At 32.8% G+C, this 19,998-nt stretch overlaps 1 protein-coding gene across 9 annotated transcripts in view; it reads left to right on the top strand.

The window, feature by feature from the left end:
- Window positions 1–4,277: 4,277 nt before the first annotated feature.
- LOC148621521 (uncharacterized) overlaps window positions 4,278–19,998 on the top strand; it is a 31,496-nt gene continuing 15,775 nt past the window's right edge. For 3 of the 9 annotated variants that reach the window (XM_088575999.1, XM_088576000.1, XM_088575995.1), the window contains exons 1-12: window positions 4,278–4,569; window positions 6,304–6,442; window positions 7,266–7,386; window positions 8,367–11,289; window positions 11,779–11,871; window positions 12,328–12,369; window positions 14,910–15,035; window positions 15,853–15,923; window positions 16,385–16,438; window positions 17,273–17,363; window positions 18,389–18,477; window positions 19,607–19,648. In XM_088575999.1, the coding sequence (XP_088432125.1) occupies window positions 6,380–6,442; window positions 7,266–7,386; window positions 8,367–11,289; window positions 11,779–11,871; window positions 12,328–12,369; window positions 14,910–15,035; window positions 15,853–15,923; window positions 16,385–16,438; window positions 17,273–17,363; window positions 18,389–18,477; window positions 19,607–19,648 (3,715 nt within the window). In that variant the 5' untranslated portion in view covers window positions 4,278–4,569; window positions 6,304–6,379. Of the gene's footprint in view, window positions 4,570–6,303; window positions 6,443–7,265; window positions 7,387–8,366; window positions 11,290–11,778; window positions 11,872–12,327; window positions 12,370–14,909; window positions 15,036–15,852; window positions 15,924–16,384; window positions 16,439–17,272; window positions 17,364–18,388; window positions 18,478–18,947; window positions 18,984–19,606; window positions 19,649–19,998 lie in introns of all 9 variants that reach the window. The other 6 variants (XM_088576004.1, XM_088576001.1, XM_088575998.1 and 3 more) reach the window with 5 other exon arrangements.

Raw genomic sequence — 19,998 nt, 5'->3', positions numbered from 1 at the left:
TGTGGCTATTCAGTTCATTTAGAAAAAAATATCTTGGCGACTGAATACCTGAAATAATCTAAAATTGATAGTCAATTGAATCATAAGCTTTTTCTGAGTAGTATTGCCAAGAGATATGAAAATGAGTATAGGAAAAATGAGTGTAGATATGATCCGGAACTATTTATAAAACCATGGAAGGACCTAATATGCTATCGTTTCCGGAATATGAAAAGGAAAACAAATACGTTGACCACTTGTCAGTCTTAAATTCAGAAAATGTTTACACTTCATACATTCTGCCCCCCTTTTATAGATAAAACACAATATACATTGTTTCAAATTGACGAGTTTACAAAATATGAGGGATGGATCCAGTGATTGTAAAAAAAGGGGTTGCAGAAAAGGGGGCTGTTCAATATTTGCTAAATTTTCTACGGAATTAAAAATATTTTTTTTCCCGAATGTGCCACAGCATGTGCATGCACATAAGGATTTCAAGTTTGTTTTGTCATCAGTTCTCAAAGGGCAGCCCTGGTACACTGGCATGGACTCCTAGTTGAAAGAATAATTAAGGCGGAACCAAGGTTATAGCGGTAATCAAAAGAATGTAATCCAGGGTCAAAGACCAGACATGGAAAACAGACATACACAACAAAGAACATGAAGTAACTAAAATCAAACAAAGTAACAAAAAGTAAATGAGCAACTCGGACTCGGCCACTAAAAACTAGGAGCATGTATAGACCAGGTGCACCGATAGGGTACAAAAGGGATACAAACTTATAATTGTTTCTTAGAATCATTTGTTTGTCAAATACTTTTGGGTCAGTGACATCTGTTAAGGGGTTAGTTTCTCCTCAATTATAGACGAGCTATTTTTTTCTTTATAGCAGTTGTAATGCCGTGATTCAACTATAAACCTTTGCTGAAACAAATTCAATCTGCAGGGGGTTGGAAAGCCTACTTTTTAATAGGAAAATTGTCCTTTTCATTTGTAAAATTAACAAAACAATGGTTAATAATGTCCGAGCACTACCTTTTTCAAAGTGTCTGCATCCGCCCCTGAAATTGTGTGTCTCGTTACTGGTATGACAGAAGCAGAAGAGAATAAAGTCACTCGAAACCATCCATCTTGAACTGCACCGTTTCTATTTGGTTATTTATCGGCCAATTTCTCTAATTTCTCCGTTAAAATGGGATGTCTGTGATCCATAGACATAATCATTTTCTATTCACAGTTGGTCTTTTTCAGATATATATACAAAATCCATATTTAGACAGTCTGCCTAAGTAGATTTCTCATCAGGCATTTGTGTAAACTTGTTTCATCGATGAAAATAATATTTTGAAACCAAATGTATGATGAGAGATAAATTTTGTCGAATTGCAGTGGTTACTTTAACAAAAAGGGAGAAAATGGAAATGGGGAGTGTGTCCTAAGAGACCCTACCAAACATGCGCGGCAGCCTAGTTGTGCCATAAGATGCCTTTGTTCCTTTTTTTATCCTTCAATATATATACTTTGAAAAAAAAATGATTCAATTGATCTATCGCGGTAGGTTGATATGTTTTTATGAGGCTGACTTCGCAGTGTCTGTAGTATCCTTTATCTCAAGTTCTTTTGGGTAGATGCGTTGTATCAAATCCCCGAAACTAGGATTGTTTAAAGATAATACGTCATCTATGTAGCGGAAACTGAGATTAAAGGATCTAGTTGTTTCTTTTTCAAAAGGGGTACGATCGTATTCATCGCACCCCAAAACCCCTGGCTACGTCCTTGAACTCATGCGATATGCGAGGGCTTGCCGTAACTACACATACTTTTTATTTGTATCGGGCTATAGACTTCTTACAATCAGGCTTCTGGAAATTGGATAAATTATGTTGCTACAAGATTGAAGTCATCACTTAAGAAGTTTTATGATCGTCATCATGAACTCGTGGATCTTAGTGAAGTACCCATAGTATTTTTACAAATGAAGTGCAAATTCATAGTCTGCCAACTTTTGACCCGAGAACTCAAGAGCGGCTACAGAAGATCGAATTTCATGAAATCTTGGTTGAAAAACCAATTGAATATGGTCAAATGAGAATAAATCTCCAGGTTCAGACTCGATCCATCCGAAACTAATAAAGGAAACTGTTGATAATATCACCAAACCAATTACAAACATATCTAAAAAAAATCCAAGGATAATGAAGAAATACCAGATGCATATTACCCTATTACCCCAATTCATAAAAAGGCCCAAAATATGAAGTTTTGAACTACAGGCCAATTAGCCTTACCTTCATCATATGTAAAACGATGGAAAGAATAATCAGGGACAAAATTATGGAACAAATGAAAAAAAAACCAAACTTTTCACAATCCACTAACATGGCATCAGAAGGGGAAGATCTTGTTTACCCAGCTAATATAAGTAATGGAGAAGTGGACAACTGACATAGACAACAAAAAATTCGACTATATTTATCTCGACTTCCAGAAGGCCTTTGATACAGTGCCGTACAAAAGACTAATCCACAAACTCCAAGGATACGGAATAGACGTAGCGTACTAAATTTGATTAAAGATTTCCTCAATAATAGAAAATAAAGATTTGTGCTAAATGGAGACCACTCAAACTGGTCCAGTTTCACCAGTGGAATTCCGCAAGGCAGTGTTCTCGATCCTATACTCTTCACAATATATATAAATGATAAATGACTTCCCTGATGTTATTGAAAACCTGGTCAAACTATTTGCAGACGACACATAAGGCTATGCCACAGTAAATAGTGAAGAAGAAAATACTAGTCTACAAAGGGATTTAGACGCACTAATGCAATGGTCAGATGAATGGTTACTAAAATTCAATAAAACCAAATGCAAACGTTAACATTTGCACATAGGTTAAGAAACAGGTGCTAAATATACCATGAATAATGAGATGATAACAGAGACAAGAAAAAGATCTCGGAATCACCATAGATAACAAACTAGATTTTCAAAAGCATATAAATACCCAGGTCAGAAAGGCAAATCAGAAACTAGGTTTGATAATTAGGACTTTTAAATCTTTAGACAAAGAAATGTTCATTGTATTATACACAAGTCTAGTACGTCCACATGTGGAGTATGGTAGTTCTGTTAGGTCAGTTCTAAATAAAAAGGAAGCAATCATAATCGAAAATGTGCAAAGAAGGGCGACCAGACTATATTAAAAGACATCCAACACATGAGCTATGGTGAAAGGCTGATCTATCCAGGGTTACCATCATTAAAGTACAGAAGGGCCCGATCAGACATAGTTGAGATTTATAAAATTATCAATGGTATTGATTGTGAAAATATCTTTCCTATCAGAGAGTCGAATACGAGAGGTCATAAATATAAGATATTTAAAAAAAAAAAAAAAAAAAAAAAACACTGCAAAACAAAGAAAAGAAAATTTAGTTTTTCACAAAGTGTCGTGGACATTTGAAATTCACTGCTTGTACCATGTGTAGAAGCCAGAAACATAAACATTTTTTTAAGAGTTCCCTAAATATTAATTGGAAAAGCAATCTAATAAAATTTTTACCTGACTTTTATGCGTCGGAAGCACGTATCAATACAAATATTATTGAAAAGGATCAGAAAGGTGACGCCTAAGAAGATCTCAAAGACAAGGTAAACAAGGTAAAGGTAAGGTAATCTTTACGGTATATCCACCTGCACCATGAAAACTGATTTGTTCAACGTGTCATAGTTTTCCTTTCCTTTTTCGTCTACACGGACTTCCATTTTTATGAGCAACTCCGCGGGTGTTTCTAGAAAAGCAGAGGACGCTTACCCTACCGGTGTACCTTGTCCAGGCTCCCAGTTTTATTTATTTTTGTTACTTTGTATGTATTATTTTATGTTATTTGTTGTATATGTCTGTTTTCGATGTCTGGTTTTTGTCACTGGATTACATTCTTGTGGTTCCCTTGATTACTCTTCGATTTGGTTAATGGCTTTTATAGACATTTCTTGTTAAGTTCCTCGTTTTCAACAGATTAAAGCACACAAGCAAAATGTAAAGAATTTTAGATAACTGTAAAATTGTTTCCGTAAAGTATTCGTTTCTATTCCGGAAAATTTTTAATTGAACTGGTCCTGAGAAATTCAGTTGTTTCAAAAGTTAAATAAGTTCGTTTATTGTTTTAGAAAAATATGAATTTAAATGAAAATTTTATATTTCATGAGTCTGTGTTTTTTTTAATTTTCTTTATATAAGCGTGCATTAAAAAAGTGATGATTATTCATTAATGCAGTCTCGTTTCTTTCGGGAAGTGACATGGCGGCCTAGTTTCAAAATTTCTAAAAATACAAAAACAAAAGCTCATCACAGGTCTTAATGTTAGTACAAACTTAGGATTACACTCAGTATTTCAAAGAAAAACTGAATTTATTCTCAACCAATGTGGAATTTGATGCTTTGAAGGTTCACAATTTACTGAAAACAACGATATAATTGGTTTGTTTACATTTTTGCTGAATGACAAGTCTGGACATGCAACCCGCCGACGCAATAAATGTCGTTCAGATACTTTACCTCAGCTTGCAATGTTCTCATTTCGGTAAGAACACGACGGCTTCACACAATTTGTACCTTATATCTCATTTAAAATGGCATGAAAACTTTTTATTTTTGAAAGAAGATGAGTGAGATACTAAGTTACTAACTAAGCAGGGTGAACTTGGTTAAATAAATTCGATTCTGACAATTTGCCCCAAACAGAAATACTTCATCAATTTATATAATGTTTATTTAATGACATTTTATTAGTTACACCACTGACACATATGTAAACTTTAAAGTTATGTCTTATGCACTGTCACTGGACTAAAACCAGTGCTGCCACTGGAGAAATGCATGCAAGCACCCATTTCAAATCAATCTTATGAAATATTTGTTTCAATTAAAGAAGTCTGAAGGCCTATTTAGGTTTAATGTCTTTTGTACATGTGCCTTTGTACAATGTTCAAGTACATGTACATGTAGACCTGGTATTAAAGTAATACATTAATGTGTAGATGTACATTGTACATGTAAGTTGAAAGCATTGTGACAATGTGTACTTTTTGCTCATCTTGAAGCGAAGCATATTGTGTCAAAAGTAATGATACATACAGCATGAAGATGGACATTGAAGACAATAGATTAAGCAATTTGGCCTGAGTACGAATTACATGTTCAGTTTTATTTTAGTACACATTTTAAATCGAAGACTAAAATATTTAATCATTGTCATATACCCTGTTGACAATACATTGTTGTCTTGATCAATCTGTTTTATTACATAAAGATGGGTGCAGTTGGTTGCAATCTTCAAAATATCAAATGATTTGATCATGATTTTAAATTACACTTGCAGTTGAATTAGATTAAAAGATTTTGAATTCAACATGTACAAATGTACCATGAAAGGAGAGTTTAAAATTGGACCTTGGACAATATAATTTATGCAACAAAATGATGACAATTGCCAGCATGACTGATTTAAGAATCCATGTATTAACCAACTAGACTTCAAGCTCTATTATTATAAGCACATGTAAAAACTTTACATACTGCTGGTAGTGAAAAGTGTTTTACCCAACAAAACCTCGATGTAAGAAAGTAGTGAACAGTCTTGTCTCTAATTTAATGTGACAAAGTTATGGAAAAAGTAGATTTTAACTCAAATTGTTTTGAGAATGGGTCATTTTAAATGATCTTCAAAATTTCAATGGGCCATTCTTTAACATTCTTTGTAAAAATTTCTGATATTTGAGATATTTTCAACAAGAATGTGATAAAAGGCACAGGGCCCCCACTTTTCCCAATCACTAATTATCCATTCTTACTTTAAAGTTTGTTAACACTGGTCTCCTGTTGTTGCATATTTGCTTTTAAATAATCTTCAACTTTTTCCTTCAGGCACAGTTTAAAAAAAATGGCACATTAAAACGTAAGATATTCGATTGAAATGACAGGAAGGTGTCCATTCACAAAATTTTATTCCCCATCACTGTTATTGTAATATCCTGTAATGTTAGTTCAATGTACTTCAGGTAGATCATGTTACTCACTACACAAAAAGTTAATTGAAACCCACCAAAGCTGCAGTGAACATACATTGTATATGTAATATTAAATGTACTACATATGCATTATCTATTGCAAGTTTGTGTTACACATGTTCTATTACTTTTAACCCTTCATACTTGTACATGTATATTTCACGCTTGGGAAAAATGATCACTATGAATATGATTTTACAGTACATGTAAATTTATGTCATTTTAACAAACCTGTAAATTCTTTTCAGGTCTGATTCTGGATATGATTTACTTTTGAAACCAATGAACTTGTAACTCTGTTGTCAAAAACAGTTGCACAGTAAGATGTCTACTGATAGCAGTCCAGTAAATAGCCATGGTATACCAAGATTAGACCTCAATAGCCAGGTACATACATATACAGTCGAACTTCACTCGCTCGAACTCGGATGGAACGAAAAAGATCCACGAACTAACACAACTTCGTAGGAAGTAGGCAATTTCTAACGATAAAATCGAACTTGGACCGGCACCGAAAAAAATCCGGAAATATACAAACTTCAATTTCTCGAACTCCTGATAACTTGAACACATTTCAATGGTCCCTTGGAGTTCGAGCTACTGAGGTTTGACTGTACATGATTTCATTTTCAGTGTGTAACTTATATGTTGGAAATTTGGGTGTTTTGAATAAAGTTTTTTTATCACATGCTGAAACAAAAGAAACACTTATATTTATAAGGTATTTTCAAGTTCCCCTTCCACGTTGCAGATAAATGTACTTAATATATGCATTTACATGTTTCTTTAACAATTATCATACATGTACACATGGTTTTAGTCTTGGAAACATGCATGACAATTTGAAAATTAATCAGTATTAATTTTGATTGATAAAAATTTCGAATATGTACATGTAGAAGTTAAGAATTGAAACAAGGGAGACAAATCTTGATAAAATAGTAGACATTGAATTAAAATATTTTAGTAATTAAATAAAGAACAATTTATAGTGTACAAAGCAAAAAAAGTAAGGAACATAAATGAGATGTTTTGGGTTCCTGTTTTAATCTGATAAAGCATTTGTATGGAATTTCATGTACATTTAATAAAATCAAAATTGAAGGCTGCAAAAAGCAACAATACATGTTCATATTTATGAAATGTTGAAGACAGACTTCTGGTACTTAGCAATTCTTTGATCAAGATTTCATTACTATATTGGTTTCAGACTGGTGATAGTAGGGAAGAAGATTCTACACAGAATGATATCTCCTCCCCTTCCATGCATAGAGGGTTCTCCTCTGATGATCATTCAGGATGGAAATCTGAGACTACTGATACCTCAGATGGTATGTAAAATACAAGGATTCAGTTATAGCCATGTATATAAGGCTGTTTACTGACAATTAGATGTAGTCTAAATTTTCCAAAGTTTCTAGCTAATTCAAATAAAAAGATGAATAAAGTTTCATTTAGTTAATTTTTACAAGACTTATTTGAAAGAATCGATAATTTTTATTTATGACTAGATATCTTGAATTACTAGAAGCCTAACTAAAACTTGTGTTTATTATACAAATTTCCATCAACAATGTATAATGTGGATTACCCTTATAAAAGTGATTGAAAAATTACCAACAAAAGTAACTGAAGACTATAATTTAAATCTTATCTTTGCATACAATATGTTTTGCCATTTTAATCACATGTTATGAATATTGGTAGTTTAAACCCAAATTGTTTAATTTCATTTTACCACTAGTATTTGAAACTATTTATAGGTTTCATAATGGGTATAAGTTGAATATCACAAAATATCAACTCAAGTTATATTATATTAACATCATAAAAAACAAACCTCGGCAAGCTTGTTATGATGTTGATAGTAAATAACATGAGTTGATATTTTTTGTGATATTCTTATTTCATAAGCTGTGAAACCTTTTTCTCTGTGGTTCCTTGCAAATATTTAGCCACTTGACTTTTGACATCTGCAATGGCAGAAATTTTAGTAATCATCTGTCTTTGAAGTCATCAGTTGTTATGGGAGAATATCAATAGAAATGTCACAACCTGGCTTTCCACCAATCAGGTTTTGTAGAAAATGATATACAACTATACAGCAACCAATCACAATGGCATATTTTTTTATTTCACATCGTTCCATGGTGTGATATCGCAAATATCTAGCCATTAAAGAAGTAGATAAAATGACCAAATCATAGAGAATTTTCAATACTTGTCATGTAAAAGAAATTTGATGACTGATCAGTACTTGGATTTGAATTAAACTATTTTAAATTAAGACCTTTTTCTGTATATTTTGTAGGAAATTTCAGCCTGTCGCAATATCCACTGGATGATCCATCATGTGGAGAGGAGTCTCCTCAAGAAAATAGCAGTCTCCATGAAGAAGCTTTAACATCTGCTATTACAGAAGTCTCCAAAGACTTTATTAGTGGTAATTTTTCTCCTGGAAAATATCCTCATGTTGAGAGTGATAGTTCTGATGGAGATCACCTTGTTGATGGACATACAGGAGCAGTGTATGCCAGGTATCCTGATTCAGCAGCTGGAATGTCTGATTGTGATTGGAATCCTTATGGAACAGATAATGAAACACCGAGGTCTTCTGCAAGTGATTCGGAGTTTCGGAGAACTAAACCTATTCATACAACAAGTTCTATTCGTCAAAAAGAAATTGAAATAAGAATTCCAACTGCAATGAGTAGCAATGGCAACACTGTTTCAGTGACAAGAGATTTTGTAAGGCTTCCTGCTGAACACATTTCTGAGAATCACATGACAGAGACACCACATGAAAGAGAATTTGCCCCTCTTCCTATAGACACTGAAACTTTTCCGCAAGGACAAGAATTCTTGAAGACTGCAAGTAATTTAGAACTTAATAGTGCTGAAAAACCAGTGGGTATGTCTAAACTGGAAGGAGATCAGCTCAGAGGCAAAGAAGGAAGGACTGTGTCAGCATCAAGAAGTTTGATGACAAATTTAGAGAGGGATTCATATGCAATGTATTCACAAGAAAAGGAGGCAGAGAAAGGAACAGTAAGGCAATCTGACCATTCTTCTACAAGTACTCTACAAGGGTCAGGTGATAAAGTACCTCAGTGGACCACAAATCAGTACATTCCTGGAAGTCTGAGAGAAATGTATGGTTCTTCATCTTATGATCACTTATACAGTAGCAGTGCTGTTCCAGATACTAGACATCAAGGGCATTTTGTTTCTGGTAGCTCTAGCACTTCAAACATCCCTCAAAGTTCACACACTAGAAGTACCTCAGAGACCATTGTATCTTTAGGACCGAACAATGATGTGTTAAAAGAAAAGGCTTCTTCCAGCCCTACACAAAATCCATATGTTACTATTGGAGACAGAGCAAGACTTTTGGGACTACCTGAGGATTTCCCTAATCAACCTGACCCATCAGCTTCTTCTGATTTTGCTGTACCTAGAGTTGGTGATTTACCTTTGCTGTCCAGAGTTCAGATTCCAGAGAAAGAAAACATCTCACCTGGCAATTCAAGGCAAGAAAGTATGTCTCAGAGAGTATCAAAGTTGTTAGAAGAAGCCAGTCAGCTGGGTACTACTCTTCATCATCAATTATATAGTAGACAGGCACTTGGACTTGAAAGTGGAAGAGAACCTACTGTTTTAAGATCCTTTTCCCCAACAAGAAAAGCCGATGTAATGGTGGGAAGTTTAACAGAAGGGTCAACCACGGCTGCATCTGGCCTTCTTACAAAATCAGGGGAGCAGAGTGTTAGATCATCATTAGGGGAAGAAGTTGCTAAACTTTTGGCAAAAAGTGATGAAGATGCTATAAGAAACTCACTAAATACCCAGTCAGAGTCCTCCAACACTCCTCTCAAAGTTGGCAGTGTTCCCTCTGGGGATGATATGAATGCCATCAGTTCACAGACTTATCCGTCATTGGCTGTAGCATCTACTGGTGTTAGTCAGTCTGTACAGACCATAACTACCACTGTAACCACCCAGTCTTATTCATCATTAAATACGAAGGACTCTGGTTTGCCAACATACCCCTTATTGAATGAAGCTGGACCTCAGTCTCTTCCAGCTGTTGGTGCTGGTGAGACCAGAGGTCCTGGATCTACAGATAGTCAGGAATCAGCAGATTCCCTTAGTCAGCGAGTCAAGAAAATTTTAGCAGATACTGCCTATGTAGAAAAAATGAAAAATTGTTCTATGAATGTTGGTAATTTTGATTATTCCCGGCTTCAAAAAGATTTGCAAGAAATTCAAAGTCATTTAGATCCAGGTATAGATTACAACCTTCGAATGTCAATTCCATCTCCAGACTTTTCTAAAGCTAGTGATAAGTCAACAGAAAGTTCAAAAGCACATAAACTCCTATGGGACCATGGAGCTGACTTGGGTTATGATGACAGTCTTTCTGGAAGATTTTTAGGGACCATGAAGACTGATGCAGAGACAGAATGTGAGAGCACCTACTCTGGTAAAGGTTACAATGGTTTGTCTGATACTTTGGAACTGGTAAGTAAAACACAAAAGGAGTCTGCTGATGTGGTTTCAGACCAAGTAGAATCAGACTTTGATGATGGGTCACTGACAAAAGTTGTTGCTCCTGATGTTGAAGAGATCATACGAAGATATCAAACTGAAAAGCTTGACTCAGATAATACTACAGGTTCAGGAGATAGCTCTGGTTTGGCATCTCGTGTCAAAAAAATATTGTCAAAAGAACCTCCTAGAAAGCAAGCATTGGACATACTTAAGTCAGCCAGACAGGAAGAGAAGGAAATGAAACAGACTTTGACTGAGAAGCCTAAGCTTGATGCAAGTTATGACAGCCAAGGATCAACTGAATCTAGCTTTGTCATACAAGACAAAGACATCAGGAAACAACTGGAATGGTCAGAAATAAGTGGAATAGATAAATCTATGAATAGCTCTTACCTGAGTACTGGATTGAAATCACAACCTTTTTCAGCTTTGGGTAATGCTAAGACATTCCTTTCCTCTCAGCTAGCCAAAAATGTTGACAGAACATTCAACCATAGCATCGATCTGAAGACCCCATACCGTCATGTTCTAGACTGTTATCCAGTTTATGGTGTAGAGAAAACTCGAGGAGCTTCTGAAGTTGACCAGTTCGGTAGAACTGAACCAGATGGAATTAAAGATGGTTGGCCTGATGATGCATCAAGTCAGGATGGTGCTGCTGCACTTTTACTTGGAGCCACAAAGTAAGTAGTAATTTTTGTACATGTTTGACATGTTCCATTTTATACTTTATTCAGTGTTCCTTCTGTGTGTCCAAAATGCTAATTCCTTTATGTTCACATAAAAGATTATTCATATTGTGAATAACAATGTGGTAATTTGCTTTACCTATAGGAACGTGTTTTCTATCTGTACATTACATTGGTCAATAACTCATGAATTGTAATACTAATACCTGGTAACTATAAAGGAGGAACATAAAATTGTCCCCTGCAATTTTAAAACTAATAATCTATTAATATATATTGATATGCATGCAATTTAAGTTCATGTTCAGTTATGATACACTTTTTGTACATGTGTACTGTATAGACAATATGATTTTATTTACTGTACCACGTTAGTTTATTGTTAAACTGTATGTGAATCTGTGTTGAAAACATGTAAACACGTTATTCTTGCTTTACTGCTTTTCCTATTACTGTAACATTTGCACCTAACTTACATTTCAGGAACAATACAGCTAATGTCCGTCCAGGGTCTCGTGAACACCAAAGAACTTACAGTGATCCACGGGAGTTATCTCCTGATGGCAGAACTGAAAGGTATGTAATTAGGGTTGTATAGTGACACTAGTGTAGTTGGTTTTTTTTTTTTTTTTTTTCTATTCATTTGCATTGTTATTTTTAGATATTTTAGCATTTACTGTTGTTGTTGTTGTGGTGGTAACTCAGAAAGCTTTAGATCTTAAAAAAGGCATGTGCTTTCTAAATGAATTTTCCATTTTACATGTCGTTATCATCTCACTCCATAAAATTACCTTAAGGTCTGTTATCATGCCTTCAATGGGTTTTGTTAAAAATTTTTTTATCAGTTAACGTTTTTATCATTGTTAGACCATCAACCATTCATGTACTTGAACATGTACCATATTATGTATTGTAGCTATAGGTTAATGACATGTATTATGCAACTGTCAGACCCCTGCTCTAAATTTTAGTAGTGAATCTCAGAAGATATTAGGTACATGTTTCACCATCAGTGATCTTATCTTGTTATAGTTTAATCAAACCATTGAAAGTTGACATTGCTATTGAAGAAGAGTAAGTGATTATGTTGTCATGGGTATGGGTCTGGTCACTCATATCAATAACACTGCATTGCATGCATTAACAAGTGAATGTTTCATGTATATCTAACAAGTGGTATTGATCACTGTTTATAAACCTGTGCACTGATGATATCTGTCAAGTGCTAACACTTAATGATACAATGCACAAGGGGTGGTGTTCATTGAATGTTATGGAAATATTTTATACTTCCACTTAGCCAGTGAGTGGTATATTGGAATTACCTCCCCTATCAGTCTAAATTTGATTGGCTTCTAACAAATGGATTATAAGTTTAAGTTAGGGTTGTTGCTTTGTAAAGATGGGGCAAATGTGTAAGCAACTTATCCAATATCAACTTCTTGTTTCATGGGAATAAACCATTTTTCACTATGTGGAATGATAGAGAGAATTTTCGTCGCAAAAATCTAGGCTCCAAATGGATGGATTAGATTCAAATTTTGAGTGTGTCTTATATATATTGGGCATATGTTGTAAGCAATTTAGGGTGCCATTCATTATTGATTTCCTTACGATCAGGGGGTATACCTAGCACTAGAATATGTGCAACTCGTGTCAGTAATGCAACAAAAATTTATTAACATTAATGTTGCAATATGAAAAAAATGATTCTGATACAAAAGTCAATATCTTTATTTTGCCTCTTTAAAATTAGACATCTCTGTAAACATCGATACGTCAACATCTTATTCATAGCCAAGTTCAAAGTTGAAAAGCTTTATTTAAAGTCAGTACATGTGAAAACATTACAAGCTCTAATGAGCTTTTAAAACCAAGATATATAACAGGAACAATAATACACATAAGACACACAAGACATACAGCATTAAAATACATACAAAACAGCATAGCAAGCAAATAAAAATGAAAATGAAAATATATATATCATCAAAATGTGGAGGTACATTTGTACACAAAATCTTGGAAGGTTACTTGTGTACATCTTTTCTGAAATTAATTGTTAGTTTTATTTCTAAATTCATTATTTGAATGAAAACGCAAAGACTGTATTTTAATTAAATATTGTTAACATAATTTAATATTATTAACATAATTAAAATTACAATACAGTTGATATTTGATAAAATTATTTTACAAAATATAAGTCTGTTGAGTTTGAGGGTTTTTTTTAATCTTTTACATTTTTAATGGGGGGACAATTCTGTGTATCCATTGGCTCAAACTGTTTAATCAGCATTATTGCTAATTGATTACCTTTTCTATTGGTACCTGAGATAATTAATACTACACTTACCTTGATGAAATCACCTGGTGGGAAAAGTTAACATGTTTGTGCAAGAAATTTAAATGCCTTAATTTTACCAAATTTAAATGTCCATAGTCTCTCATATCTACCTTGAATTTAAATTAGTTTGGGAAAAATTATTATTGAATAATATGTAACAGGATTATCAGAATAGATGATTTACATTTTAACAGTTTGAATAATTTTTTGTTGACATTGGGTCTTAGTATACATAGAAAGGTGTACATATAGATTTCATGTCTGTGCCTGATATGTACAAAAGTGTATTTTATCTGTGATAAAGAAATGGAATTATATCTTTGAATGAAATGGATAAACACTATGCAGGCTTAACAAAGAGGTAAATTCAATATCTTTTTAAATCTTTGTAAAATTAAGGATATGACTGATGTATTTGTGCTATCCTAATATATGTATGCACACTTGCACATTTTGATATGAAATTTTAAAAAAAAGTGAACTTTAATTATACTTTAAAAATTATTTTAGTTTATTGATAGACTGTTGGTAAATGAGTTTTTGATGTATTTGTTAATTTGTGATTTTGCTTCTTTCATTTTTCCTTTTTTTTCTGTTTAAAGTATTTCTACAACAAATACATTTTGTAGTCTATTTATTCACAATGAGTTTAATTATGTAAATTATAAGCTTTGTGAAAGATCTCCAGAAGTACTCTCAACTGAGTGATTCCTGAATTGTTTATTATACCTCTTTCATTTGGGGTTTATAATAATGATAGTTTTTTTTGTTAAAGAAAGCTCCTTATTTTATAAAATCATGCTGCAGCCACGAAGACGCTTCCTGTGGTACTGGTAGTTGAAATCAATTGATGTATAATTATTTCAATCATTGACTTGTTTTCAGAACAACTACTGGTTAATATTGAGTTGACCTAGCCTTTGAAATTGTTGATAGGTATTTTTCTTGGACGAATATGCTTCTGAATCTTATTATAATGATCTTTGCCTTTATTACATGTGTGAAAATTTCATTAAAAAGAAGAAAAATACTAACAATTCTGATTAACTACATGTACATGTAGCACACTTATTTAATGAACATCTGGTCTAAAAGAAGATTCTTCACTTCCATGATACATGTAACTTCAATCAGATCATGAAATTTAATGACACCACACATCTTTAAGAGTGGTCTCAGTCTTGAGTATTTTTTCAATTTTGATAGTGCAAAAACCTGACTGTCATGACCGCATCTATTTTTTAATGCGGTATTTTACTATTTACAGGGATGGCCATACTAGAAGTAAATCTGAAGAACCTCGATATGGGGATACTTTACCTAGGGACAGATTCTATAACTTAGAACCAGTAGTTTCTTCAACAGATAGAAGAGCAGCTTCATCCCCTCATGGGTAAGTTGAAAATGAGGCTTGTTTCCACTATCCGGTACTAACCAACTTTCTCTATGTAATTCTATTTCTGGTTTATTTGGTATATTGTCTGAAATGAAGTATAAACCAGTTATGGAATATGTAACTGAGGCTGAATTGTAAAATGTGGAATGAACTGAATAATGAACTCAACTTTGTAACAATGATTTTGTCATTTTAGTTCATTTCTCACTGGTTAACATCTGATATCTTTGTTAGAAATTAATAATGATTTAGATTATAAATGTATAAGGATCCCAATCCAATTTTTTTCACAAGATATTCATTTGGTTTGTAATGATTCATTGAATTTGAAGACCATTTCAAACTAGATATCTTTGTTAAAGTGATGTTTAACACATCATTATTGCAAGAGAAATCATTTTTATACTGGTGATAGTGGTTTATCAACATGTTGGAGGGATTTGAATTTCAGAATTTTATTGTCAGAGAGACATAATATATGATATTTTTGTTCACATTTTTTGTGCCTACCATCCTATAATGTTTTTGATTAAATGACACTACATTTTGTAGGGCAATTGTCAGTTGTTGCAATTAATATACAAATGAATCAAATAGCTTTACAAAAACATTAAAATCTTAAATCGATATAGTAGATTTAATAGTGTAAGAAACACTTTTCTGTAAATCAGTGTGGTTTGAATTGTAATGTACACTCTCTTGATCACCTGCTTTTATGGGTTTTGTCGTATTTTCTATGTTCCTGCTGTCCAGTTATTAATTTTGTCCTTAGAGGATTTTCGTAATTTTTTAATTGATGTTCTTATATTTGCAGAGACACAACAGACAAAGATAGACCAGTTGATGTCAGGAAAAAAGATATTCCAACTGGTACCCCTCCTTCTGGTTGGTTTCATTTATTTTGAGCTAAGATTATCTGAATATAAAGAATCAGTCATGGACTTATCACACAGTTCATGACAAAGAAAAACTGTTTAGTTTCTTTTTCTCTAATTCTTTCATTTTGGAGACCTTGTATAACCGCCACTCTGAATACTAATGTTTTCTCATGAATTGTAAAAGGTATAAAACAAAGGCTAGGTCATGAAGTAAATAACAACCTAATGTCTGTAATACTGAGTGATTTAGTATTCAGTTGCCCAGTTACACAAACATCAGTTAAGAATGTGGTCAAAATATTGAAGTACCAAGTTTCTTATTCAGAAATAAAGTCCAATACATGAACATCTGTACAAAAAAGAAGTGAATTATTACATTAATACAAGCATAAAAATGTCTATGATAAAGGTGAAAAAAAGCATGAAATTGCAACGATAATTAATAACATACAGTGCATGAATTTTCAGCATTTAGACGACCTCGTCTAAAAAACTACCACAGTTACACACGATACATCCGAGGTACTATTGATTGCTGTGATTGTTATAACATGCTTTTTTTCATTGTACTTGTATTACATCATGTCTATAAATAAATCATTTCTTCTTCATTATTTGTGCTTGTTCACAATGGTGTAAGATTTTAGATGTTATGCTATAAAAAATTGTTGGTAGATATTGATAACTGCACTAATACAGCCTAACTAACATTTTTTGTAGGTTTGAAGTGCTTGACTTATTGTCAATACAAATACAAGATCATTTAATCATATCATTTTTTGGTTGCTGTTGCTTATTCTAGTGTTATTTAAGTTATATAGGGAGGGGTAAACTTTTTACATGATGCATTTAACACATACCTGACACACCTGCCCAACCTCCTTTTTCTACTGTTGAGATTTCTTGATAGGTCTTGGGGAAAACTGAAATGTGTTTCTAGTAAGGAAAATAAATTAGCATTGTTCTTGTCAAATTGTAATGATAGGCTACTAAGGGAAATTAATCAGTGTTAGTGGGAATGTATCATTACTAAGGATTTAACCAAAAAATCTTTTGTGTGACAAATTTATTGGGTATATTTTCGTTTATGTATGAGAATGAAAACATACACTATTAGTAATTACTACAGTGATTTGAATATAAATTGACAGATTTCTTGTTTTATGTGTAGGATTTGTATGATAATTTTAAAATGTATTTTGAATGTGTTGTATACATGTAGCTTAATTGGAGAAAATCCCATTATGATGCAAGACAAAGTTTGTACACTTGTGTCTGGTTTTTTCTTACACTATTTTTAAATGGACTTGTGTCTGGTTTTTTCTTACACTATTTTTAAATGGATTTGTATTTTAGAATCCAGTCCCAGTTCAACTGGACAGTTGTCTCCTCCTGATTCAGACAGCAGTTCCCGGAGAAGAGAATCAGCCAGACTAAGACCATACAGGTATGTCACTTTTGTCCTAATTCCAGTTTGAAAAATGATATTTTTTAAACCTATCTCTCTATCATTCCATTATTACATGTTTCCATCTTCATTATCTTGGATACTGCTGATCAAATTGTTTTCAAATTTGGTATTTAGCTACATAGTATAGCGATTGGGCATACATTGAAGGGATTTTGGAATTTTGGTTGATGTCTGATTTCAATGCTCAGTTTAGAGCTAAACTTATAGCTCATATAAAAGAAAGTGAAAAATTTCTGTCACAAAAATCTTTTTTAATCTAATCTCCCTTACATTGGGAATGATTAAAGTTTTGGTTTTGGTTTGTACATTGTAATTTTTTGTTGCTGCCCAATATCGTCTTCCTTTTTAGCAAATACTGGTAGACAAAGCACAACAGAGTATTTTACTTCATGTATTTTTTACGAGTAATTTAAGCTACATACAATGGAGTTCAAGAATAGTATACATTTGCTGATTAGTCATTAGTGTAACAGTAAATTTATTACCTCAGGTATCAACTATTACCAGAGATAACACCCAAGTGTAATACTTGGTATCAAGGGTTGATAAATTAACTGTTTTGTGAATGAACATTCGACTATTGTAAAATATTATTTTATTATACTGAACCATAATGATGCCTTCATAACCAAGAAATGAATAGCTCACCCATGATTGCTGATTGGTGTCTAATCATGTATATGATTTTAGCATTGTTCAAGGATAAATCCAGAGAATATCTGAACTTCCATAAGCCAGTAAGAATTGGAGGGGGAAAAACTTGCGTAATAGGAGTGTGGCACTTTTGACCCTGTCAATAGTGAAAAAGGTTCTGACTGGGCCTTTTGGAGTAAATAATTAAAATGATACACTTGATTTACTATACAAAATAAACACTGAAGTATAATAATTCAGAAAAAAAAACTGTCACATTTCAGTACTTTTTTGGTGTCGTAATTGTGCTTATTTGAATACAGTGTCTTGAATATGATAAAATATGTGAATTTTTATGATTATTTAAGACCACATGGAAGTCGTGAGTTGTACTACACAGAAGATGGGGAAGATTCCATGGCAGAAAGCATCACAACAGTAGAGAGTAATCACACAGGTTAATATTAGTATACATTTAAGTTGCTCATTAAAGTAAAGTCCAGTAAATATATCTATTTCAGTCCAATCACACTTCGTTTCTTAGTAACTCTCTGTTTCTGCCAGACCTGTGTTATCTTCGTATTCCATTTATTTTTTTCTTATTGAAACCTGTCTAAACTGACATGAATAAACCTAAAACCTGTATAAACCAAAAAATCCTCTGATGTTTTTATTGTTTTTTATTATTTTATTTTTTTTGGATTGGCTGATAACATTTTGAACATTTATAAATAAATAACCTGCCTTAAACAATCAAATCTTTCAGTCTGGTAGGGGTTTGTTTAGACAGGTTTCACAGTATCAAAGTATTTGCAATTAAAATTACAAAATAGAAACTCAAAACAAAAACTAGAATTGCTTATAGATGGATAGGAATCTTGTCAAAACATTCAGTACTGACTAAAATTTTAATGAACTGAATTTCAGTTTGTGGGAATTCAACAATGGAAAGTACTCATTCAGGTGACCACCTTTTCATCTTAAAATCAATGGAAACTTTGATGTGTAGATACCACTTTATCATTATCTGTTTTAGTGATAGTAGATATTTTCTTTTGATGCACTCTTTAACCCTATTACAATTAGTGTTGTAAATCCTTTGTAAGCTGTTATTTTGTCCTGTTCTTAGATATACCAAATATTTACTATTTTATTGGTGTTTGTGTAGGTTTTATCTGGATAAGGAATATATTTTGTCACACATTTTTTGAATAATTTTAATTTTTTACAGAACAAATATAGTTGAGTTCTTAAAGTAAACAGTTTGTTTTTGCCAGAGATTTTTTTTAGAAAACTCTATGAAAATGAATAAGAATTACATTCTTTGCATGGTAATTTTTTTTCAATTGGTACAGAATTAAAAATAAACAAAATATTAATTGTAAACATGGTAAAATAATCATTCATGCAGTAAATGTATATTTTGTTGTTTTAACCACACATTTTGATTAGCATTACAAAACTGGTAGAAGGATGGGATTTCTTAGTGAAGATGTTTGATCAGTTAAAACAACTGATTATCTATACACTATTGGTTGCATTAAGGGTTTATTTCCTGTCCTATATAGTATACTTTGGGTTTTCAGCACAAAGGAGGGTTACATGGAACCCTAGCACATATTATAGAGGTAAAGGCTGAATGAATCATATTAAAAATTTACATGGCTGATGTTATGTTACTCTAACAGAATCATTTAAATCAGTTTTTTTCATTTAGTTTGTTTCATGAGCAGTTTGAGTTGTTTTTACTGTTGCAATATCATCAATACATGTTGCAGATCTATGCAGTTATTACACTTGTAATCTATAATGAAATCATTTATGACAAAATGATTAATTAGTAGAGCAATATCTTAGTAATGTATGCAGGAAGAATATCTCTGCATTTTTACTTTAAGAGATACATGTATAAATCACTGAAGCGTTAAACTTGATGGATTTGTTCAAATATCATAGTTTTACTAGTAATTGATTTGAA

This window comes from Perna viridis, chromosome 3 (assembly GCF_037379345.1).
Source record: "Perna viridis isolate PV_CMFRI_1.1 ecotype Kerala chromosome 3, ASM3737934v1, whole genome shotgun sequence".
NCBI lineage: Eukaryota > Metazoa > Mollusca > Bivalvia > Mytilida > Mytilidae > Perna > Perna viridis.
This window is presented reverse-complemented; position numbering and strand designations above follow the sequence as displayed.